The 24,140-nt window shown below is 50.4% G+C and overlaps 8 protein-coding genes across 8 annotated transcripts; 7 read left to right on the top strand and 1 right to left on the bottom strand.

The window, feature by feature from the left end:
• Window positions 1–629: 629 nt before the first annotated feature.
• Window positions 630–1,751, top strand: BC939DRAFT_115871 (uncharacterized protein). The gene is made up of 3 exons (XM_051549959.1): window positions 630–745; window positions 837–1,293; window positions 1,383–1,751. Exons 2-3 carry the CDS (start codon window positions 899–901, stop codon window positions 1,471–1,473), a joined length of 486 nt encoding a protein of 161 aa, XP_051413672.1. The 5' UTR covers window positions 630–745; window positions 837–898; the 3' UTR covers window positions 1,474–1,751.
• A 323-nt stretch (window positions 1,752–2,074) lies between these two features.
• Window positions 2,075–3,447, top strand: BC939DRAFT_395545 (HCP-like protein; the record flags this gene model as incomplete). The annotated part of the gene is made up of 2 exons (XM_051552235.1): window positions 2,075–3,118; window positions 3,253–3,447. 2 exons carry the CDS (start codon window positions 2,075–2,077, stop codon window positions 3,445–3,447), a joined length of 1,239 nt encoding a protein of 412 aa, XP_051413671.1.
• A 1,277-nt stretch (window positions 3,448–4,724) lies between these two features.
• Window positions 4,725–7,235, top strand: BC939DRAFT_501847 (uncharacterized protein; the record flags this gene model as incomplete). The annotated part of the gene is made up of 2 exons (XM_051560219.1): window positions 4,725–5,662; window positions 6,833–7,235. 2 exons carry the CDS (start codon window positions 4,725–4,727, stop codon window positions 7,233–7,235), a joined length of 1,341 nt encoding a protein of 446 aa, XP_051413670.1.
• A 1,083-nt stretch (window positions 7,236–8,318) lies between these two features.
• On the top strand, window positions 8,319–9,374 carry BC939DRAFT_501846 (uncharacterized protein; the record flags this gene model as incomplete). The annotated part of the gene is made up of 1 exon (XM_051560218.1): window positions 8,319–9,374. The coding sequence occupies one exon, from the start codon at window positions 8,319–8,321 to the stop codon at window positions 9,372–9,374; it is 1,056 nt and encodes a 351-aa protein (XP_051413669.1).
• Window positions 9,375–9,654: 280 nt separating this feature from the next.
• On the top strand, window positions 9,655–10,392 carry BC939DRAFT_501845 (uncharacterized protein; the record flags this gene model as incomplete). Its single annotated transcript, XM_051560217.1, has 2 exons — window positions 9,655–9,806; window positions 9,948–10,392. The coding sequence occupies 2 exons, from the start codon at window positions 9,655–9,657 to the stop codon at window positions 10,390–10,392; spliced, it is 597 nt and encodes a 198-aa protein (XP_051413668.1).
• Window positions 10,393–13,199: 2,807 nt separating this feature from the next.
• Window positions 13,200–15,981, top strand: BC939DRAFT_501843 (peptidase-like protein S9; the record flags this gene model as incomplete). Its single annotated transcript, XM_051560216.1, has 5 exons — window positions 13,200–13,224; window positions 13,686–14,510; window positions 14,630–14,713; window positions 14,808–15,083; window positions 15,185–15,981. 5 exons carry the CDS (start codon window positions 13,200–13,202, stop codon window positions 15,979–15,981), a joined length of 2,007 nt encoding a protein of 668 aa, XP_051413667.1.
• A 2,322-nt stretch (window positions 15,982–18,303) lies between these two features.
• Window positions 18,304–21,520, top strand: BC939DRAFT_115718 (uncharacterized protein). The gene is made up of 3 exons (XM_051549958.1): window positions 18,304–18,447; window positions 19,087–20,005; window positions 20,112–21,520. Exons 1-3 carry the CDS (start codon window positions 18,412–18,414, stop codon window positions 21,386–21,388), a joined length of 2,232 nt encoding a protein of 743 aa, XP_051413666.1. The 5' UTR covers window positions 18,304–18,411; the 3' UTR covers window positions 21,389–21,520.
• Window positions 21,521–23,127: 1,607 nt separating this feature from the next.
• BC939DRAFT_447101 (uncharacterized protein) lies at window positions 23,128–23,843 on the bottom strand. Its single transcript, XM_051555048.1, has one exon. The coding sequence runs from the start codon at window positions 23,811–23,813 to the stop codon at window positions 23,403–23,405; it is 411 nt and encodes a 136-aa protein (XP_051413665.1). The 5' UTR covers window positions 23,814–23,843; the 3' UTR covers window positions 23,128–23,402.
• Between the last annotated feature and the right edge of the window lie 297 nt (window positions 23,844–24,140).

The following is a 24,140-nucleotide window of genomic DNA, read 5'->3' as shown; positions in this document are numbered from 1 at the left end:
CTCTCCGCAACTCCAAAAAGGCGCCTCCCCCTATTGGTTTCTCTTTCTTTCATCATCACTCCCCGGTGCACACACTCCATCTTTCCTCTCACCCTATCATCACCCTCTCTGTCCGCCACATCCTCTTCATCCTCATCCTCATCTCCCTCATCTCCATATTCTTCTCCATCCTCATCACTCTCCGCCGTCTCGACTCCGCCCCGCTATCGATCGATTTATTCACACACCGTGCAAGAGAAAGAAGAGCGAGGTAGGTACCGTCCATGCCTCTCATGTCCCATTTACCATCATCTCCCCATCTCCTCCATCTATTCCTCATCTCCCTTGTCCTACTCCCACTGGAGCCGCTGTCCTCGTGATTCGAGCCTGATCAGCCAAACAGCGCAGTCTCATCATCTTGCTTGGCAGCCTGCATCCTTTTACACTATATCGCCCTCTTCCGTTGTCTAGTGAGTCAGAGAAGGGTGATGTGTGCCAGGAACCCAGCGTTCCTTACACACACACAAAGAAAAGAAGAATCGACACTGCAGCCGCATTATATCCATCGTACACAATTGGCCATGTGTCAGATCCTAATTGTCCCACGGAATGAACGCGTTCGCTTGCCCCTCCCCCGCTCCGTCTCTCTTTGCAGCTCTTTCTGTCCCACATCGACAATAACAACAATCCAAACATCCGTCCTATCTTCGAATTCACGCCTATCTGTCTTGTCTATGTGTCTGTGTGTGTCTATCTCCATGAATATGTGTGTATATATATGTATATGTGTGTGTGTGTGTGTGCTCGCTTCGCGTTTCCCATTTTGCTAACGAACCATCGCGGATCATCTTTCTTAGGCAGCGGCGATAGACTTTATTATATTTTGAACAACGCCCAAATCATCTAGCTCTTCTCTTCAATGGCGCATCCCGTCCGAGGAAGTTCACGTACGAACGAGAGCAATGCTCCTCACCCCCAGCTCGTGCTCACACCCCTGCCGCCTCGGGAAAACTACCAGCCAAATGTCGTCTCATACGACCCCTACGAGACCGATTATTCAGAAAGCCCTCATCCGCTCAACCCGCACGCTGGCGGTGTTCCTCCCCAGGGCTGGGACCACCAATCTCCTCATCTCAACAGGAGTAACACCCTCTCGCCCACCACTGCTTCTGGAGACGATATCAGGAGCGACTCGGCTTATGCCACCCCGTCCGCACCACAGCTCGATCTGGATCTGGGAGCGCTCTCGCTGGACGATAACCCCAATAACACTCAACAGGACGATTCTTCCTCGGCCGCCGATCTGAACTCACTACCCATCCGGCTTCCGGAGCAAGAGTCCAAGCAACCCTTAGAGAGATCTGGATATGCAGACGATACGCGTTACTCTGGCTCGGATCAAGGTCATCCACCTACAGAGTCCTTCGACGCCGGAATCGAACTGAACCAGCAAGGCGACGACCAAGCTTCTCCTTCAAGGACCGCCAGCGTTGACTCGGGCCACTCGGCCGTTCGCGCCTATGCGGCTGCAAACCCGAACGCCCCAACCTACTCGGAGTCATCAAGCCATGGTGCCGGAGCCTATGGTGCCCCTCAGCCCGGTTATGGAGGCGGTCAGGATTATGGATACGGTGGAGAATACCAGCACCCCCACCAGCGACCGCCATTCAGGGGCCCTCCTCAGCCCTATGGTCAATACCCACCACATCAGCAAGGCTACCCGGGGGGACCTGGATATGGCAACGGATACCAACAGGGATACCAGGATGTGCAGTATGATCAGTATGGACAACCCTATGCCGGATCAGAGTATGGAGGAGATTATTATCAGGATCCACAATACCAGCAAGGAGGATATGGTGGTGGATACCCTGGTGGACCTGGTAGCGGATACGACTATGGCGGTGGATACCGTCCTCAGGGCCCGGGCTATGGTGGCCCTCCTCAGCAGTACTATGGAGGACCTGGTGGACCTGGTGGTCCGGGTGGCCCTGGAGGTCCTGGTGGGCCTGGAGGTCCTGGTGGCGCCAATCTGCACTCATCACCCTCGATGCGTGGCCCACCACCTAGTCGTGGCGGCAGTGGACCAAGACCCATGGGACCCGGCGGATACGGTGCACGTCCGCCTCATCGCGGTGAGTCTGGCAGCAGCGTGGCCTCTGGACGTGCGCCCGCGCCCGCGCCCAAGAAGCGGCCATTGACGATCGAGCTATTAGACGAGATGCGCCAGCGTGCGAAGAACAGCAATGATCCGGCAGCACAGCTGGAGTATGCGAAGGCATTGATCGAGGCAGCGGTGACGTTCGGTAACGATGATCCGGATCCGAAGCGGCAAAAGAAGAACAAGGAGGCGCTCTTTATGGAGGGACTGAAGATCATCAAGCGTCTGGCGACGACGGGCATGGGCGTCGGCAAACCTGCGTACCCGGACGCACAGTTCTTTTTGGCGAACTGTTACGGCAACGGATCATTGGGTCTGCAGATCGATCATGACAAGGCCTTCAATTTGTATATCCAGGCCTCGAAACAAAACCATCCGGCTGCGACGTACAGGACCGCGGTGTGCCATGAGCTCGGAGCGGGCACGAAGCGTGATCATAGTCGAGCGGTGCAGTTCTACCGCAAGGCGGCCTCGTTGGGTGATACGGCCGCGATGTACAAACTGGGAATGGTGATACTGAAGGGATTGTTGGGTCAACAGAGTAACCCACGCGAGGCGATTACGTGGCTCAAGCGAGCGGCGGCGAATGCAGATGAGGACAACCCACATGCGTTGCATGAGCTCGGTCTGTGCTTCGAAAAGGCTGGTATTCCGTCGGTGATCCCGGATGAGGCCTACTCGAGGGAGCTGTTCACACAGGCGGCCGGGTATGGGTATGCGCCAAGTCAGTTCAAGCTGGGACATTGCTATGAATATGGACTGTTGACGTGTCCAGTGGACCCGAGGAGGAGTATTGCCTGGTACACGCGGGCGGCAGAACAGGGCGATGCGGAAAGTGAGCTCGGGCTATCGGGTTGGTACCTGACGGGATCTGAGGGGGTGTTGAAGCAGAGCGATACGGAAGCGTACCTGTGGGCGCGCAAGGCTGCAGATAAGGGACTTGCACGCGCGGAATATGCCGTCGGATACTACTCTGAGGTAAGCAAAGCGTCTTTTTACTTGCCTGATGCGTATTCTCTTTATTTACTTTTATTTTTTGCAAGTTGTTGTACATTCATGGAAAGAACTGATCAACGAACGTTGCTTTTCTTTTTTTTTATCATTATTATTAGGTCGGAATTGGTGTGAAGCAGGATCTGGAGGAAGCGAGGCGGTGGTACTTGCGGTCGGCTGCACAGGGCAACGGACGTGCAAAGAAGCGATTGACGGACATGAAGAAACTGGGAGCGATGCGTCGAGTGCGTCCGGAGCGTGGTCGTCAGAACGGACAGCAAGGTCCCGAGGATGAAAACTGCAAAGTGATGTAGAAAAAAGACACAGCATGGACAATTTTTTTTTTTTGCCAGTTTTACTTCTTTTTGTTTGTTTGTTTGTTTTTGTCTGCTAGCAAAAATCGTTTTTTTTTTTTTTTATTACGATAGTATTTTACGCTTTTAATGATAATAAAACTCGAGAAAAGACCAAAGACAAAGGAAGGATGCATTTACACAAGAAGGAGAGAAGAGGATAGAGCAAAGGATAATAAAAAAAAACTTGTGATACAAAGGAAAACGCGATGCTTTCGATTTCTTGAAGAATATGTATGAAATTGCGATTCCTACTGCATTACCCCTATTGTTCTTATGGTTTCTTTCACGAGAAGCAAATAGTGCTTGACTGATGATGCTATGCAGGCGGACGCTGCAGTCCGAACCAAAGTTTGTAAGGCGTGGGCTCGATGACTTTGCCGTCAATCAGGATATCATATTTGAGTGGTAATTTCCAAGGCTTCTGGATGATCGTCAGGCAGAATTCCTCATGATCCAATTCCACCCTCGTCGTTTCTGTTTTTGTTGTAGGTGTCAAAGGTCGCGCCTCTGTTGTCCCTGATAGCGCCGGTGCTGGTGCTGGCTCTAGTGCTGGTGGAGATACGATGGTCGCCCATAGGATGTCCTAACGAAAAATGAAAGGAACGAAAGGGAGTGGTTCTTTTGTCAGAGCAGCCGCAAAAGGGAGGGCACGTTCGTGTAAAGGACTTTATCGTGATTATGGACTTAGTACCTGTAGCAGCTTTTGTGCTTTTGGACTGAGTTCCGGCATCTGGATACTTTCCTCTTCGTCACTGCTGTCGTCGCCATTGCCACCATTGCTGCTTGGAAATTACGTGTGAGCCCATGTTCGAGGGTCCTGTCCTGCATCTACATAGACAGGAATCGAGGGTCAGTTGATGGCTTACCTGAAGAATGTCCGGACCTGGGTGATTCGCGAACCGACTCGGACGAGTGTTGTTCCAGGAAAGTCAAATGAGTTCATGAGGGATGAGAAGGAACGACGAAGGCGGCGAGTGGGTAATGGCGATGGTGTTCAAGAAATGAAAAGAAAGGAGGGCACGATGTGCTTTGCCACCAAATAAAAACGTAAGCCGTGAATATTTTCTAGCGGCCTATGGGATCCGTCAGTATCCGTATGCCTTGTTATTATTCCTATATGCTTTTTTGCTGTGCCTTGTCGCGTCTACAAGATAGCACCTGCGACTACGCCCATTCGTCTTTCTCTCCCTCTCTTCTTCTACCACAACTTACCTTCCACACTTCTTCTTCGCACTATGGTCAATTGGTCAAATATCCCCTTCGGCGTCCTAATCCTCATCGTAGGCGGGCCCGTCAAGTCCGTCGTCATCAACACCACCTTGAACGAACCCATCTCCGTCATCTTCGGGCGCATCTCCCTCGCACTCCGCGAAGACTTAACCGAGATTTATGTGCGCACTCTGTTCATCAATGGCATCCCTATACACGATGAGAATAAGCCCCTGTCGTTCCATCGCGTCTTTGGCAACGTTATCACCTACCGCGCAATCAAGCCCAGAACTTGTCCTCTCCTTGTTAAAACCCTTGACGGTAACATCCTCCCCTTCAATTGCAACCCTAACGTCTCCACTGCATATGTCAAGAGTCTGATCAGGGGAGAAACCGGCATACCTCAGGAACTCTTTAAACTATATTCCTTGGAGAAGGAGCTTCAGGACTCCGATAATATCCAGAACGGCGCCTTGGCCATGTTTCCTCAAGTGCTTGTAAACGGTCCCTGCGGCACCTCAGACGCGAGGCCCGTGGGTACGTTCGAGCCAGTGGATATGCAGATGAAACTGCTCACAAACACCGCTCCACCAGGACGCAATGTTGGACGAGGAACAAATGTTGAGTGCTGGTGCAATTGTACCTCTGAATACCCAGTGATTTGCCCGCAGTTCCTTGGGCAGACTGAGGTATCCCAAAGGAAGTTTCGATGCCCGGTCTGCAACCAAGAGGACGGGCGCCCCATCACGGCGGGATTCGTGGACTGCAAGTATCGGGTCCATGGGATCAAGGATACAGGAGAACAGTATACCTCTGACTGGAAGATCGTCAGGCCTGAGGATTGCTATGAGCTGTTTGATTCCGGCGATCAGATAAAGTGGCAGCGGCTGATTATTGAGAGTGCGAGGGTCGATGACCTTGACAAGTGCTTGATTTGTCTGGAACCGATGGCCGAGACACTGGCGTATGGATGTACGCACAGGCTTCACATGAGGTGCTCTGGCTCACAGCAGGGGAAGTGTCCGCTGTGCGAGCACAATACGACTTTGGTGAAGGGCTGTATCGTCCCTTGAAACGCGTTTGCAGATTTACTTCGCTTTTGATGTTGCCTGAAATAAAATATAAAAAAGATATCGCTTGTTCCAGGGTTCGTGTGTTTGTACATCAAAGTCAACAGTTTTTCCACCTCACGTGAAAAAGACTCAATTCACTCTTTCTCTTTTTACCATGTCTCACGGGGCCAACCTTCAACAGACATAGGCCCAGCCACGCCTAATTTCTCTCGTTCTCGATCTACTGCGTATCTGGACGCCTTCCCTTGGCCCCCGTTTTCCATGGATGACTCAGAACTGTTCGATGACTTCCTGGGTTGCTTTTAATGGCCATTCAAGCTCAAAACACATCCCGTCTATCCTCAAACTCGATTGCTTCCGTCGTTGCCTCAAGAGTATCAACTTCAGCCGTTTCCGTAATTCGTAAGCTTTCGACAGTTGTGATTATGGCTTCGGGATCGCACGTCATTGTCCTTTGCCGAGGACGATCGGTGCTTTCGCCTCGTCCATGCGTCGTACGCTGAAATCGCTCAAAAAACACGACCAACCCTATCCATGCCTACCTCGGTGCGCTTCTAACACTCAATGGCTATTACACACGTCCTCAAGTAGAAACACTCCTTCTGATGTTTCCTTAAGACCATCTCACTCCGGACCACCGGTGCCACGAAGCCGTTATTTATACAATGAAGGTAGGTGCCGGCGACTCTGCCAAAAAATTTACTAGCCGAATGGGCAGACTATTTATCGCTTGACCCCAAAGGTCCAGTACTGCAAATACTGTGGCGGTGCTACACTCAGTATCCTATGCGTTCCATCCAAGCAGAGAGCCTGCTAATGTCGGAACCTTACTTTTCAACAAGGTATGTACGGATGAGTGTGAGAACAGCATGAGTTTATGTGGAATCGATAAACACGGCGCGGGAGTTAAGAGTGCTGTACGGCATGGCAATAGACACTTACTTGGTCGATGTTATCGTAGGTTAAAAGTGCATCTCACAGGAAGAGTTTCTCCAGAACGACACTTCTGTGAAGGCGGTGCTAAAAAATCTATCCCTCGCTCTCCCTCTCCCATCTACCAGCAAACATCTCCATAGCCAGCGAAAATCAATGGCTACTTCCACCGACGACGTCATCGCCGACGAGCCCGGCAAGTTCATCTCCGTTCGATCTCAGCCTCACGAACCCATCTTTATGCTCCTCGAGCGTATCGTCCAGGCCCTTCAAGAGGACGACCCCACGACCTACCAACGCTCACTCGCAATCAACGGGATCCCTCTCAACGACTTGGAACAGCCCCTGTTCGAGTACATCATCCACGGAGGCGGTCTGGCCTATCACTCCCTGAAGAAGGGCACACAGCTGCGGATCAATGTCAAAACACTGACTGGCAAGACCCTTGAGTTCAACGTCAATTATCGATACTCTATCATGTGGATCACGATCATGATCCAGAAAAAGGAAGGGATCCCCCCAAAATATTAGAGATTTGCCTTTGCGGGACAGCAACTCCAGGACCCGAATACCATACAGGACTAGAATATCATTGAAGGATCCACCGTGCATTTGGTGCTATCCCTGTGCGGCGGTGGTGGTGCTGGTCCAGCCCTGGGGATCGAGTTCGCGGATGTGTCGAACAGAACTGGGGTGATGAACCTGCAGTTTTCGGAGGATGCACCTCAGGGACGGACAGCAGGATATGGGACTAATATAGAGTGCAAGTGCAGTTGCACGCCTAGATATCGAGTTATCTGTATTGAAAATTTCAGGAGGATCGAGCTCTCGCGCAAGACGTTTCAATGCCCGAACTGCTGGATGGCCGGCGGCAGAATTGTACCGATAACGGTTGGGTTTTCGAATTACAAGTACAGGTTCTATGGGATCAAGTCAGCGACGGGGATGCAGTATACCTCTGACCAGAAAATCGTAACATTCGAGGATGGATACGAGCTTTTCGATGTCGATAACCAGACCACTTGGAGGAGACTGGTGATTGAGAGCGCGAGGACAGATGGTTGTGAGGATTGTGCGATTTGTCTAGAGCCAATGAGTGCGATGCAGGCGTTGGGTTGTGGACATCGGTTCCATGGCGCGTGTTGTGATGGCTGGAAGAGATCATGTCCGTTGTGTAGATTTAACAGACATTTGGTCAATATCAGTCCGACTTTAATGCAATAAAACAAACCACTCCACCTCAGTTTCCTGAAGAGCACGACGCGTCCGCGGCCCCCCTCGCAACTCCTTAAAAATTTATATTTCAAAAAATGAGTGAGGCATCAAGTGTTCGCCCAAGGTTCTTTCCCAATCACAATAGAACCTGGAAGGTCAATTGTATTGAACCGCATATTCGGTAGAAACGTGGTTGAAAATGGCGAAGCATAAGGAAGGAAGTGTGTTTCGGGGGGAACGGGAAGAAGTGCGTATACAGCATTCATTCGTGTAATTGAAAGGTTACCATCATGCAAACCCCTTCCCGCTGTCCTGTATTTTCCACTTCACATCTCATCGCCATCTTCTTTGCTCCACCCTTCCTTCCTTCTTTCACACTCGTTCTCACCACCGCCCCCAATGTCCGCTACATCCGTCGAAGTCCTTATCGCTACCGTGCCTGGCAAGTCCATCTCCGTGCGCTCCCACCCTCACGAGCCTGTCTTCTTCCTCCTTCAACGCATCTCCCATCTCCTCTCCGAGGCCACGACCACGACATACGCGCGCTCCCTCTTCATCAATGGGGTCCCTATGAAGGACCTCCAGCAACCCCTTTCGTTCTACCGAATCTACGGCAATGGCCTCACCTATCTCTCCCTCAAACCGTCAGAATCCCAGTTCTTTGTCCGAACACTCACGGACAAAACTCTAGTCCTGCCCTACAAGGCCCTGCGCTCCATCGAGAGCATCAAGGTCGTGATTGAGGAGAAAACTGGAATTCTTGCGCAGGATCAAAGACTCATTTTTTCGGGTAAGCAACTTGAAGACTGGAGAACTCTTCAGGACTACAGAATCTTGTTCGGATCGACACTTCATTTGGTGCTTAGTTTGCGAGGCGGTGGCCCACCTGCGGTCTCGGGGGTGTTGTTTGCGGACGTATCCGATACGAAGAACGTCCGCAACATTCAGTTCTCGGATAGGGCTCCTCGGGGACGCGCTGTGGACAACGGAACCAACGTCGAGTGCCGATGCAGTTGTACTCCCAAGTACAGAGTGATCTGTCCGAAGGGCACCGGGATGCTCGAACTCTCGCGCTCGACTTTCTGTTGCCCAAATTGTAAACAAGAAAACGAACGGGTTGTTCCTGTCACGGTTGGGTTCTCGAACTGCAAGTACAGGTTCCATGGGATCAAGTCAGCGACGGGGGAGCAGTATACTTCTGATTGGAAGTATGTGAGGTCCGAGGCCGGGTATGAGGTGTTCGATGCGGGGAACCAGACGACTTGGAGGAGGTTGGTGATCGAGAGCGCAAAGATGGATGAATGCGAGGATTGTACGATTTGTTTGGAGCCAATGAGGAATGTGAAGCCGCTGGGATGTGGACACAGGTTCCATGGAGAGTGTTATGCGGCCTGGATGGGGTCGTGTCCGCTGTGCAGGTTCAATGCACATTTGATTGACGGCACTGCAGCTTGAAGGAGCAAACGCCAAGGAAATAGATAGTGCGTATTACGCTCGCTTGTTTGTCCCAGGGGGGTGGGGGTTCCTTCAAGGGAACGAAGTATAAAGATACGTCTCGGGAGAACAAATGGGACATCGCACTGTTCGTCATGCAGTACCTCGGCAGAGTAGCATCCACAGGTCCTGCGTCGTCTACATAAAACCTGCCGTTGTTTCTTTCGTCTCTACTCATCCACTGTGCATTGGCGCTCGCCTCTTTCACCTCCAACCACAATCATTTTCGCCGCTGCTACTAATGTCTGCCTCCAGTCTTGCCGTTCTCATCGCTGCCGAGCCTGGCAAGTCCATCTCCGTGCGCTCCCGGCCGAACGAGCCCGTCTTCTTCTTCCTGTTGTGCATCTCACACGCGTTCCAGGAGGACGAAATCACCGCCCACAGACGTTTCCTGTAAGTCAACGGCATCCTTATCAACGACCTAAAGGAGTCTCTGTCCGATTACTCGATCTTCGGCAGCATTCTTACTTATCAATCCTTGAAGCCGGGCCAAAGCCTGACACGAGCCCTGAGCGTTTAGCCAAAAACATTTAGCGCTTCTCCAGTCGAGGTTCAAACCAAGAGTACATGGAGAGAGCTAGTCCGAGAGGTGTTATTAACAGGTCTGTTGGTGGCAAGTGCCTTGGCGACAGGTGGCTTGGTAACAAACTGCACCATGGCAAGTGTCTCTGTAGGGACGGTGTTCCCCGACATCTCTAACAGTACAGGTCTGCTTCATCGCAAGTCATCGCCTTCAGCTCCACGAGGACGCAAGGTATCTTACGGGACCAACGTTGAATGTCAATGCGACTGCACGTCCGGGTACCGAGTCATCTGCCCGCGAGAATTTGGCCAATTCGAATTGGCGTGCACTACCTTCCAATGTCCCAATTGCAAGGAACAGAAAGTGGGGGTCGTTCCTGTTACCGTCGGCTTCACGAAATGCAAGTACCGCTTCCACGGAATCAAGGCTTCAAAGGAGCAGTATACATCAGAGTAGAAGGTTGTGGACCCTAAAGCAGATTACGAGGTGTACGACTCCGGCAACCAGACAACCTAGGAACGTTTATTGATAGAATCGACCGATGTGGACAAGTGCGATGTCTGCGTGTACTGCCTGGAGCCCATAGAATGCTCGGTGGTGCTGGAATGTGAACATCGGCTCCATAAGAAGTGCTCTGAGGCGCGGAGTCTTCCGTGCCCGAAATGCCTCTTCTTGACGAGCCCGTCTAAGGACATACCGGTTTGATACGGCGCTGGAGGTCATAACTGACGCGTTTTTCAATTCGCGATCGTCGTTATATTTTTATACACAGCTTTTAGTCAAGATTAGAATCGCTGTGCATCAAATTGGTTCTCAAAGAAGTGCTCTTTTTTCATATGACAGTCACAGATATTATATGAAGCTGCATGCGAAGTTGAGTGTGCTGTTGAACAAGGCACTCGGGGCTCATAATGTTGACCCCATTCGAAACCCCTTCCGCCTTCCGAAATTGACCATCCCTACTTTAATACTTAATATGACCTCCATTGTTGCGATAGAGCTTCTCCATACACCCGGGCATGTTTTCATACAACTCGTGCAGGAGATCGAGAGGGACCGCTGTCCATATGTCCTGAATACGCTCCCAGAGCTCTTCCATCGAACTTGGAGCCTCGGGATACTGGTCCAGCCGATGCTCAAGGTGCGCCCAAACGTGCTCGATAGGGTTGATGTCCGAGGAATTTGCGGGCCAATCCAAGAGTGTAACCTTGGATTTCTCAAAGAACTTCATGACTACGGCTGCTGTATGGATCCTGGTCGTGTCCTGCTGGAAAATAAATTTCTTCCGATTCATGCGATACCAATCTCGAGAAGCGAGAACGTACTCCTGGACCACATCCAAGTACACTGGCGCATTGACCTTTTCCTGAAGCCAACAAGCGTCGCCTACGCCATGATATGTCATGCAGCCCCAGATCATGAATTTTTCTCTTCTTCCGCCCTGCGTGGAATTCCGGACCTGCCCAGGCTGGGTGTTCTTCCTGTCGGGATCTTGACTACGGAGCATCCTGATGTTGTTGCTAATAATCTCAATCCTGCTGATAATCGTCTCATCCGAGAACATAACATGCTTCCAGTCATCGACGGTCCAGTTCAAATGTGCCTTGGCGAATTCATAGCGTGCTGCGATTTGACTCGAGGACAGATTGGGCTTCCTCGGTCGAAGAGTTGCTTTCAGACCCTGCTGCTCAAGATAGTTCCGGACTGTCTCTGGATGGACCTTGATTCCTAGTACCGATTGGATAAGTTGCTGGCCCTCGCGAAGGGTGGTAGCCTTCCCTGAGCGGAAATGGCGAGCAAGCAGAGCCTTGGTCTTCTTGGTGGCCTTTGATGGCCGGCCTATTTCCGCATTCGGGATATTTTCCTCGTCTGTTTGACGGATCCTGGAGACAGATGCGGCTGAGATCTGGAGAGACTTGGCGACTTGGCGGATGGATTCTCCGTTTCTAAGCCGGATCGTCGCATCCTTTACGGTCTGTTGTGGTAAAGGCCTCATTCTTGGCGGGTGTAAAAGTTTTTGAAAAAAGAAAAAAATATGGCTCGGGGTAGTTGAACAGGTCAGAGCGTTTAAAAATCCAATTTATACATTAAAAAAAATTATGTAAATGTTTCTGCTTATCCAGACTGAATCCACCAAGGAAGTTCCGCCGCATACAGCGCGTGATATAAACAGAAGCGAAAACGCCTTTACTCCATGTGCACTTTCCCGCCAGTGTTCTCATCCACCGTAAATGCACTTCTAGAGGACAGCACCGCACTTTTCGTCGTCAGTCCTCACTATTCGATCAAGTCAACTAAGATCATGGCCCAATAGTTGGAAGACATCCCTCCCCCCTCTTGATCAGCAGAGATTTATATTTGCAAGTAATCCTTCATACATTTGGGATTGCGTATGCGTGGTGGCAGTGGTTCCCTTCTCTCTCTGTGATGATGTTTGTGGACGTATCAAACACAAGCGGGTGTCGACAAAATCGAGTACGCTAACAAGACACCGTGTGGTCGCGTGGCAGTGCACGGATCGAACGTTGAGCGCATGTGCGAATTACAGGTACAGGGCGATCTATTCAGAGCATGAACGTCGTGCCAGCCATCGCAGGCTCTACCAGCTATAAGCACCGCCTTCATGGCACCAAGTTCACTACGGGGAAACAGTACATCTCTTCCTGGAGGATTATTGGATTAGAGAAATCTACAAGCAATTCGACGCTGGCAATCGGACCCACTTGGTGCCGCCCAGTGATTAAATCTGCAGACTTGACGGGTACCAACTGTGCCCGGTGTGCATTACCTTGGGATACTTTTGGTTGAGCCTAAATAAATATCGTTTCCATACAAGTGTATCTTCTCGCTGAATGGAAATTGGTGGCGCAAAAAGTACGAGGAGTACATGAACGTAAATCGTCATGTGCTCAGCGGGATGAGTAGATGTTCAGTTGATCTGATCGAATCCTTGTCTAGCAATCTCTTGAATCTCTTTTTTTTTTCAGATTGCAGCTAGCTGACTAGAAGGTCTTTCCAAGCTTTATCATTTGGGTCCTTAGTTTGATAAAGAAGCATCGTTGTGCAGAAGGACCGTAATTGCTCGCATGGGGGGGAGAACCAGAATTACACTCCATATTTGGACACAATTGCGTTCCCACACTGCCGGGAGCATTTTGGGATAGGGCCGAGTATTCTATTTTGCCAGACGTTTTCCATGTTCATCCCTAATCTCCATCTCTCCTCCTCTCCACTTTCTTCACGCCAAGTCCTTTATTCTCATCATGACCCCTACTGTTGCGCCATACGGTAAGTGCCGCCTGGTTTATTCCTCTTGCAGGCATCTCAGCCCCCCTGATTGTTGTTCCTGAAAAAAAAAAAAAAAAAAAAAAAAAGAATGAGCACTGCCGACATCTAGGGTCATCCCTTGGTGAACTGGTCGTGCATCACTTTTTCGTGGCGCCTATCTGAGAGCTGGCGCTATCTAATACACCGGTTCTTTACAGTGGCTAATGCGAATTAATTGACACGCATGGGTTCTCAGAGACGTGCCGACTATTTAGTGCTGGCGTTTTATTACGCAGTATACCCAGCACTTGATACTTCGTGGAGTGCCAGACACTTGGTGCCCAGGGCTTCATGGGTGCGGACCAAATTGGCTACGCGCGAAGTGACCATTTCGATATCACTCATGGAAAGACGTGTCCATGAAGCACAGCATGGATAGGGACCATAAGAATTAACTCTTGGTTTGACTAAAATACATATAGGCGAGTGGAAGTCACCCATCGACGTCAACTTCATCACGTCGTCCACCGTGAGCATCTCAAACTTGCTCAAGCACGAGGGTACAGGTGCCCTGTACTGGGGCGAGCTCAGCGGCGCTACCAATGGTCGCACTACCATTATGACTCGCAGTGCTGAGGGCGTCACCTCTGAACTCACACCGGAACCCTTCCATGCCCGCTCGCGTGTTCACGAATATGGTGGCGGCACCTTCACCCTTGGAAGCGACTTTCTCATCTCCAGCAATGATGTAGACTCGCGACTGTACAAGGTCAACTTGGCTACCAAGGAAACTACACCTTTGACACCCGAAAACAAGGCCTGGAGATACGCCGATATCGAGATTCATCCCTCGGAAAAGTTCTTGATCTGTGTGCGTGAGGATCACACCGAGGACACTCCCCAGACTGTGATCAACACCCTCGTCGTTGTCCGTCTTGATACCAAGGAACCCAATGTTGAGATCTTGGCCGAAGGCGCCGACTTTTATTCTGCCCCTCGCTTCAACCCAGCCAACCCCAGCGAGTTTGCGTATTACTCGTGGAATCACCCCTTCATGACCTGGGATCACACGCAGTTGTACTACAACCATCTCGACATCTCGGATGCTTCCATCAAGGTTGCATCCCAGACTCTCCTTGCTGGTGACGACAAGAACAATGAGGAGAGCACGAACCAGCCTCGCTTTGCAAAGGACGGAACTCTGTACTTTATCAATGACAAGACTGGATTCTGGAACCTGTACAGTTACAAGGCTGGGGGCAAACCGGAGCTCGTCCTCTCGCAACCAATGGAGGCAGAATTTCAAGGTACCGTCGATACTTCGGTTTCTATCTCTGTTGCCTTTTTTTTTTTTTTTTTTTTTTGTATTGCGCGAATAGGACGTTCTCAACCATGGTGCTAATTTACCGACTATTGTATTTGGTAGATCCTGCCTGGAGATTTGCCGGCAGATCATACTACCCGTTGAAGTCGGATTGTACCAAGATTGCGTGCTCCTATATCAAGAATGGTACGTATCATTTCAGCATGGATTCAAGACACAATGAATAGGACTACTTTTGTTCGCCCAATCTAAAAAAGGATGTCTTTATTTATTCTCCCAGGCGTCTACAACCTTGCGGTTATTGACGCCAAGACCAAGACCCTTCAGGATATCCCTACAGAGTTCCAGACCATCAAGTCCATTTACGCCTCTACGGATGGTCAGGACGACATTCTTCTCCTCGACGTTGGAAGCTATAATATCCCGGCACAGATCATCAGCTACAACCTGCACACCAGAGCCTACGAGGTTTTGATGAAGTCGAGCACCGTTGAGGTCCCCAAGGGTTGGATTTCCAAACCCGAGTCCTTGACCTTTAAGTCCACAGGTGGCCGCGGTACGAATGTCTGGTATCTTTTTCAGTTGATGATTTTATTTTGTGCTTAGTAAGGTTGGTTTGACTAATGCGAGATTCTATCATTTATTTCTTGTTTCCAGTGGCCTACGCGCTTTATTACCCACCTACGAACGCGGATTATGTTGCGCCTGAGGGAACTCTTCCTCCACTCCGCGTTTTGTCTCATGGTGGACCCACAGGAGCATATGCGTCCGACCTAAACTGGAGCATCAACTACTTCACCTCCCGTGGATTCGGATGCGTCGCTGTCAACTATGGTGGTTCGACCGGCTACGGCCGTGCGTTCCGCAACAGTCTGCGCACAAAGTGGGGAGTGATCGATGTGGATGATTGCAGTGCTGCTGCGACATACCTGGTCGAGAGAGGCGATGTCGATGGCAACAAGTTGGCGATCGTTGGCGGAAGTGCCGGTGGTTACAGCACATTGGCCTGCTTGGCGTTCAGGGACGTGTTCAAGGCTGGTGTGAGCCACTATGGCATCGGCGATCTCGAGGTCTTGGCTAAGGATACGCACAAGTTTGAGTTGCTTTACCCCGAGAGCTTGATTGGACCTTACCCAGCTGCACGGGATCTTTATCTGGAGAGATCGCCATTGTACTCTGCAGACAAGATTACGTGCCCTTGCGCGTTCTTCCAGGGAGCGGAAGATAAAGTTGTGCCTCCCAATCAGGCGGAGCTGATGGTCAATGCGCTCAAGAAGCGGGGCCTACCTGTGGCCTATGTACTCTTTGAGGGCGAGGGGCATGGTTTCCGCATCCCCAAGAACGTGAAGGCTGCGTTGCAGGGCGAGGTCAGCTTCCTGGGAAGAATCTTTGGGTTCACCCCATTTGATGCTGTACCGATCGATATCATCAACGAGGATGCCATTTCCAAGTGAAGGTCATCATCCTCTGCGAGGGGATCCTCTTTTTCTTGCCGAGAATTAAAAACGTAAAAAGTACATTTTGATCTATACAACTGTTTTTGTAGAGCACGACAGCCCATAGCATGGCAATTAATGAAGATGAGGAGACCGGTTTGACGCTGGACGCGGCACGGCTCGCGTGGCGCCTAAGCAGATTCTTCACCCTGAACAAAATCGGGGAGCGAAGGAGTCAAGGAGTACCAAGGACATGGCAGCATAGTATGAGCATCCACAGGCATCGCTCGTCCACTTTTCCTACTGCACCATTTTTGCTGATCGTCCCCATCGACAGTTCATCTCATCATTCCCATCCTGATCATCACCTCGCACCAACCCCCCTTTTCTCCACATGCCGCCACAGTATGAAGTGTCCGTTTGCTCAGTTCAAAGTAATCGAGTGCACTTTATTCGTTCTTGCACCTGGGCGCAGCCACCATTTTACTTATGGCCGTTATTTTTATTTTTGTTGGCCTGCTGCTGCTCACGACATGGTCACATTGTCTGCAAAACGGCGCCGTTCTTTTCCGGGATTATATTTGCCCATTCGCCTCGCTTTTTTTTTCTTTTTTGGTTAAACGGTTCTCTCTGCAGCCAGGCTGGGTGTTCACATAAATAGACTATAAAAAGAAAAAGGCTGCTGCTCAACAATCTCACCCTGCTTTTCTGTGTGTCTCTCCCAGCATAGAGCCTCTTGTTTGAAGTACAGCAGATGATTCCAAATCCTGTCCGTTGGCGCAAATCCATAACGCGCTCGCTCTTTTCTCTGTGCAGTCCCTTTCGTCTGAGAGCGCTCTCTTTCGATGTTTGTTCAACTTCTGGATGGGGATGGGGCCTCTATTTTTTATTTTTTTTTATCACGCACTGCCATGCAATTTTAAGGTTGCAAAAAAAAGCAATGGACCAATAGCATTGCTACTTATTCTTTCTCTCTCAATAATAAAAAGGGTTCTACACAGTGACTTGGCCCGAGCAAAGACACGAAGGTCCTTGCACGAAACATTGCCGGTGCATACAATACGTCCTGAAAGATGGCATCGATTACGCCGGTACGCCTTCGCGCTTCTTGAGCTTGACGATTTTAATGAAGCCGAGACGTACGCGGGTTGGAACATTCCTCGGACATCGTCCGCATAACGGCTCTACCCTTTTTCATGAATATCTTTGCCAAACGAAAAATAAAAAATAAAAAAAAGGTCTTCCCTTCCGAGCAGAATTCGTGAGAATCCACCAGGAGAACGTTGTTGAACGCAAACGCCTTTCATTCTTTTGTATATACCAAAGTTCAATAACCCCTTAAATGGGCATGGTAGCATAAACCTGTTTAACGACAGAAGGAGCTCCTTGAAAATCGTTCATCGTTATGGGGTTTTAGAGAGAAGAAAGAGGAGGAAGAGGGGAGGGGGGGGGGGAAAGGCTCGCTGCTGTTGTTGCCTTAGTGTTGACCTAGCATGGCTAGTGTGCTTGCTGCGGGGACTCAAAAAGGGAATTGGCACCGGCAAGATAATGAATGCGGAGTGGGATCTGGGAGGGGGAAAGAGGGAGGCGAAAGTACGGGGTTAGGTAGCCAGTTCGTGGGCGCGTTGGTGATGCCGAGAGCACAGGTTGGGAGCTCCTCCCGCATTCGCGTATTCATGCACGATCCGTGGCTGCGTATGCTCGTATGCTCCCTTTGAGCATACACTGCCGGTCTTCTTTCATTTGTCCTTTCTCTCTTTCTTTCATTCATTTGCTATCCACCTGCCCGCTTATTCTTGAAGATACTTACCTTACGACCGCTTAAAAAACTCGCTCTGACACCGCAAAAAGAACCTCTACTCTCTCTTTCTTTCCTCCTTTCGCTTTGCTTTTTCATTCTCGCTAATCCCTTTCGCGTGATCGTCATTCTCTACCGTTTCTGTCTCCTCGCGGACGTTAAGTAGGTACTGCACCCTATCATCATCCTTCACTAACCCCTCGTGACAACCTCCTCACCACGCTCTCTTCGTTGCTGAGGACCTCGCATTTTCATTTCTCATTTCTGGGGGTATGTGCATGGTCCTTGATGCTGTTCCTTTCTCCATCTCGTTCTTATTGATCAATCTCTAAATTCCCTTGGCACTTCCATGACCGTACCTGGGTACATCCGTTGTGCGTCTTTTGGACTAGGGCTCGCGCTCACTCTCTGTTACACCGCGTTTGCATACTAGAGAGTTTAAAAGAAACTGAACACCTTCGATATTACACATCAGTCAGAGAACGTAGCATCAGCACTACCGCCATCACAACAACAACCAACAAGTACATTGGACCAATCAAATTCATCTTTGGGTCCATAAAAAAGTCGGCACGACCAGTCCCATTCCTTAGAGCGGCGCTGTCAAGTCGTTTTCGAGCAATATACAAAGAATACACGAGCAGGACACCATGAAGACTACAACCTCGGGTCGCGCCTTTGCCAAGGTGAGTCTTGACCATATCTTCGTTGTCTTTATGGGCACATCCAGGTTGAGAACGATGGTCTTCGGTCTGGAGCCATACACAAAAGGCTCTAGTAATTTCTCCTTGCATTAGCTTTATGCAGTTTTTCTCTCCATGGCTTTCATCTTTTGAGGCCGACTTTACGCTTTTGGCGCCTGTCCACATCGAATGCGAAACACTACGGCAAGGACTCTTATTTCTCTGCAAGGGCACGGTGCATGAATAGCTATGTGTAACATGCGCCGCATAGGACACGAGGCCCAGACAAAATATATCCCCCCACCCCCTGGATGCTGCACAGATGCGATTTTTTCGGATAATGCGTTAACGCAGCCCACACATCTCTCCTTGCCCCTGTTTCATACCATCTGCCCCACTGAACCTTATCCGAATACGACCTTTTATCTATGCAGCATGAGAAAGGGAGTGCGAAAAATCATTGCTACCACCACGCTTAGTCGTGTTCTTTATTTGTTTTTCCATTGTGGAAAAAATATAGTTGAGCTCTTTGTGGACAATGGACCAATGAGAACGCAGAACAGTTTCTAGACGACGCGTATTTATTCGTCCAATCATAAATGAGCCCAAGGCTAACATATCTGTGCTACATATTTTCTCTAGGGCATGTTCGACATCTTCTCCACCCTGATGGTCTCGCTTCGAATCGAGAACCGCAAGATCAGGTGGAGAAGCTACCCGAACAGCTTCACTGCTGAGGGAGCCATTGGGAACCTAGGCAATCTACAAGTGACCCAGTCTAATCGTGAGTCAGATCCAAATGACCCAACAAGAATCATCACACATGTGACAACGACCCAATTCTCGCTCTCGCGCGACATGTCCCGAAATCTCTGCCAGACATTCATGGACGCCCGATTACTCGAATGCGCAACAGACTCCTCAAAGCGCGAGTTTCAGAGCCGTGGGCTGTATCAGGTCACACCCAAGGGCGCATATCTGCTGGCCAAATTTGTGGTGCGAAACAAATTGCCGATCGGGGAGAGTCGACACATCACGGCAAACTCAGCAACGAATCTGGTGTTTTTGGAGCGTGAAGAAAACGAGGACGCTATCATCTTGACCGAGAAGCAAGTCGATATCATTTTCAAGCGATTCGCGGGGCCTGAGCCGAATACGGCCCGAACCGATCCTGGGGCGGACTCCCCAATGAGTTCTATGTCTTCGACTGCTGAAGCAAAATACCGTGCACCATTCGTGATGGACCTCTCTAACGGTGTTGAGGTCAAGGACCAGCAATTCAACTCGGAGACCTACAAGGACACTTTCTATGGCAAGGCGGCTGTGGAATGGCTGTTGGACTACTCGACCGTGATCAGCAAGGAGGAGGCGATCTGTATCTGTCAGGAAATGGTCAATGCAAGATACATTGAGCAAGTTGGCGAAGAAAATACGAATGGCCCGTCAATTTTCAAGACTGGTAACTCGGCACTCTACCACCTCACTGAAACAGGACGAGCTCTTGCAGGCTGGAAGAGCCTTGATGACTGCTGCGGTAGCATTCATAATGATTGGATGGATGGTAAGAACATGAAGAATGTCTGTTGCTTGTTTGTGTTTCGGTCTCGCCAACGTATTTTTTTTTCTTCTCAACAAGGATACTGATGTCGGACACCAAAACTAATTAGTTTGTCTATTTGATACGCTCGGATACATAGAGCGAAGCACGGCCGGTTCGAAGGCAGAGCGAAGCAGTCCAGAGACCAACTTGCTCTCAACCCAGTTCAAGCTCACGTCCAGCAACCTGGCTCGCCTGCCCATCTCGATCGCACAAGAGAGACGTAGGTCCATGGACGAGGTCAGTCTCTCGACACTGCAGTACAACGAAGACTCGAATAAGTCCGGACCGACTCGACGATTGTCCCAGATCTTGAATGACCCTGCGTTTCAGATCACGCTTTCGGAAAATGGACCCATGTCCTCGTATGCGCCATCATCCTCAGGCCGGGAGTCAGTGGGTGCCAGCGCCGGAGGAGCGGGAAGCACACGACTCTCGCTCCCTATGAGTTCCGCACAGTCAACGACATCGAACACGAGCCGCCTCAACGGTATTCTCTCGGACGCACCTGTGCGCGACCTATTCAAGAGTTTCCTGAAACAAAACTTTTGTGAGGAGAATCTTTCGTTTTACTTTGAGGTAGTCGACTACAAGACCAAGTTCAAAGGACTGATCACATCGGCCAAGGCGTACAACATATCGGAAACGGGACCTGAACCGAACAACATGGGCTTTGCATATCCGCCCTCGCTCCGTGAGCTCGAAAAACAGATTTGCACACAAGCGTTCGCTATCTTTGAGACCTACTTGGCCTCGGGTGCCCCCCGCGAGGTAAACCTGCCACACCAGATGAGGCAGGATATCACAGAGTACATGCAGGCAGTCGTCCGCAGCATGGAGACATCGACTGTGACGACTGTGACGACACCTGACGGCGGCAATATCAACAACGCCAGCCTACCACCGACACCATCTTCACTCCCAACATCGCCTTCTCCAGCGGATGCAAGCGATGGTGGTGAGAAGGGTGGTCAGAAGGAATTGATTCACATCTCGCTGTTTGATCTGATCCACGATCACATTTTCCGACTAATGTCGACAGATTCAGTGCCCAAGTTCATCAAGACGGACAAGTACTTGGAGGTGGTCATGAAGAAACACAAGCGGAAGCATGCCGCCGCCGCCGCAGCAGCAGCAGCCGCAGTTAACAGCGATGACCCGTTATCCTTATCTTTGAATCAACAGGATGGCCTGAACGGGGTCAATGGCAAGAGCGCTAACAATGGAGGAGGCGGAGGGTCATCAATGGCGAACGGCGATGGAGTCAGCGAAGGGAACACAACGCACGCAGGATCGAGTCGAAATGAAGGTGAGAGCAGCAGCACGGTGGCAGAGTTGCGACGATAAGGTCTTTGATCACACAAACACCCTCACACGCCCACAAAAATAAGAATGGGAAGCGTCCGTAATGAGGGGTTCTGGGACGGGGGCACACAACGTTACGCACCATGGCACGCACACTACATATACCATGCTCTATCGCACAACTCCTACTCCCACACACACATTACACACACATCGACAACACCAAAGAGTCCACAGGGCTAAAACCGCCCTCTCCATAATGTCCATCTCTCCTGGTATCCAACCAACCCTGCGACAGCTTAATATCTCCTTTCCTCCTTGAGGTCTAAAAAAACCACTGTTTTCGTTTGTTTTTTCTCCCATTTTTCCCACTCTATTGGTATTGTCCATTTCAGTTTCCCCCGTCGCCACATCTCAACATCATATATTTTTTACAGTGCCTTAAGCATAATAATAATTAAAACGAACATCGTTAACCCCGACCGGACGGGGGTGCGTGCTTTAACAACGTGTGGGCGTGCACTTTGAAGATGAGAACCTTCCTTACCCTCACTCGATGCGCCGGGAAGGAACAACTGAGCAGGTTTTTGCGAGAAGAGGAGTAAATGGAACCGATGCTAGATTCTCACACTCTTTTCGCGCCTACCTAACGAATGAAATCGTATAGATGTGGTCAGCATCCGCCGATCACTCTCTCTCAGCGGTAACAACCATCTCCAAGACCAGTCACTCGATTCCAGAGACGGACTAGAATCCAATGGCGGCAATACAGGAGCAGGCGCAGGTACAGGAGGTATGCCCATGGAATCCCGCTCACGATCTGCAGGCAATGGATTGCTTCCTGCCAGGTACCCCTCCACAGCTGTACCATCTTCCCAGCCAGGGGTTTCTGCAATTCCAACGAACTTGAATCTACAACAGTGGAGAGCACCTCGCACCCGTTCCGCGTCATCGAATGTGCTCACGGAAGGAATGAGGGCGCAGCCGCCACAGTATCCACATCAGTCTCCGTCGCAGTACCAGAACCAATACCAGTACACGGGGCCGCCGCCGGCGTCTGTCTACGGCGGCAGTTCACGACTCCGAAGCACGTCCAGCAACGGAAGCTCGAACAACAGCTACAGCAACAACAATAACAACAGTAACAACAACATTAGCGGTAGCGGTGCTAATGGTCAAGGAGCACAATCATCGAGACATGGTGGTGGTATTTCCTCGCGCGGTCCGCCCCAGACGCTGATGGAGATCTATGCACAGCAGCAGCAGATGCAGCATCAGTACTCGAATCAAAGGGCACAGCTGTCACAGGTACAAATCCAGCAGATGTATGGGATGCGCAACAGTCGATCGGCGCCTGCTTTTTCGAAGGAACAGCCGAGCTTAGACCAGCACAGACAGCATAGGGATACTCTGCAGGACCAACAACACCACCAGCAGCAGCAGCAGCAGCAGCAGCAGCATCAGCAGCATCAGCAGCAGCAACAGATGGCGAAGCCGCCTGCTGGACCTTTGTCTCCGTCGTCGTCGGATCAGGTCACGGTGATGTTCGAGTCGACCTCATTTTCGGTCCAGGATCCGAACGCGTTGGTGTCTGCTGCTGTCAATGACGGCGACTTATCGAGGAGGTTATCCGAGGAACAAGGACAGTGAATACCCTGATAAGGTTCTGAGTATGGGCGGAGGCGCTGGGACTGGGGTGTTGGTGGGACGACCTTCTTTAGTGCCATTGAGGGGGAGATTTTAATGTGAGGAGGACGACCAAAAAAAAAAAAAAAAAAAAAAAAAAAAAAGAAAGAAAGAAAGAAACGAACGAACGAACGAATGAACGGGTAGTTACCAACCTGAACCCTCTCATCTCGCCGGTTCCTGAGGACATGGGCAGGCCATTTGCCGCATTCTTTTTTTTCTTCTTCTTGAAAGGCGTAAACAATCAACAAAAAAAGCTCTGTCGATACCCTGCAGAACGCATCAGTTTTTTTTTTTACGCTAAAGTACATCATCCAGCATATTTTTCAGAGCCAGATTAAACAGGTGGGAGGGGCACTCATAGCATTTGTCAGAATGTAAAATGGTTGTTGTTGTTGTTTATGGCAGAAAGATGGCCAAGGCGTCCAAAAGTATGGTATAATGTAAAAAGGCTGGGGGAAGGGGACAGGAGGGAGGAGCAATAGATCTGTCTAATCGTGATAGAATACATGCGCAAAAAGAACGGGTCCCATCGCGAAACCCATTGTAGTGGTAACGGCACCGTCTCTTCCTTCCCTAGGGGGGAAGAGGGAGGAGCGGGCCCCCGCTTGCTCTTGTTACAATGACAAACCCTCGGATGAAAGAGGCGCCATGTTTTAGTCATGGTTTTCATGAAGCGCTTATTCAAGTTTGATGTCGAGGCTAAAAAAAAAAAAAACACAGAGCACAAACATTGAAGGAGTGATGTACAGACCGAAGGCGGTAGACAAGGTGTTGGCATCGATGTGCTTAAAACACCCCCCCCCCCCCCCCAGCGGTCGTGTTGGTACTGATGGAATTGTCCTGAGGACTTCAAACGATGGTATCCCTGACGTATGGGACCTTGTTCAGACGGAACTCCCTCAGGGCCGTCAACAGACCGATCTGCGGCAACAACTTCTTCCTGAACTCTGACCCAAAAGTCCACAGGACAGCATCCAACTCATTCGGCACTGTCGTTCCCGATGTCGTCATGCCCAAATGCGCCAGTGCTGCCAAATCAGTCGCCGTCGTTGCCTTGCGCGCCACTGATGCAAGCGACATGTTCGCCTTCGACTGTACATACCAC

This window comes from Gamsiella multidivaricata, assembly GCF_025024155.1.
Source record: "Gamsiella multidivaricata strain RSA 2152 chromosome Unknown BC939scaffold_22, whole genome shotgun sequence".
In the NCBI taxonomy this organism is placed as follows: Eukaryota; Fungi; Mortierellomycota; class Mortierellomycetes; order Mortierellales; family Mortierellaceae; genus Gamsiella; species Gamsiella multidivaricata.
The sequence above is the reverse complement of the archived record's forward strand: the minus strand, read 5'-3'. Positions and strand labels throughout refer to the sequence as shown.

Coding starts and splice junctions, on each gene's coding strand:
- BC939DRAFT_115718 (XM_051549958.1), top strand. CDS start 18,412: ATGAAGACTACAACCTCGGGTCGCGCCTTTGCCAAG. Junction 18,448..19,086: donor CGGGTCGCGCCTTTGCCAAG/GTGAGTCTTGAC, acceptor TATTTTCTCTAG/GGCATGTTCGACATCTTCTC. Junction 20,006..20,111: donor TCATAATGATTGGATGGATG/GTAAGAACATGA, acceptor AAAACTAATTAG/TTTGTCTATTTGATACGCTC.
- BC939DRAFT_115871 (XM_051549959.1), top strand. CDS start 899: ATGGCGCATCCCGTCCGAGGAAGTTCACGTACGAACGAGAGCAATGCT. Junction 1,294..1,382: donor GCCGCCGATCTGAACTCACT/ACCCATCCGGCT, acceptor GCTCGGATCAAG/GTCATCCACCTACAGAGTCC.
- BC939DRAFT_447101 (XM_051555048.1), bottom strand. CDS start 23,813: ATGCCAACACCTTGTCTACCGCCTTCGGTCTGTACATCACTCCTTCAA.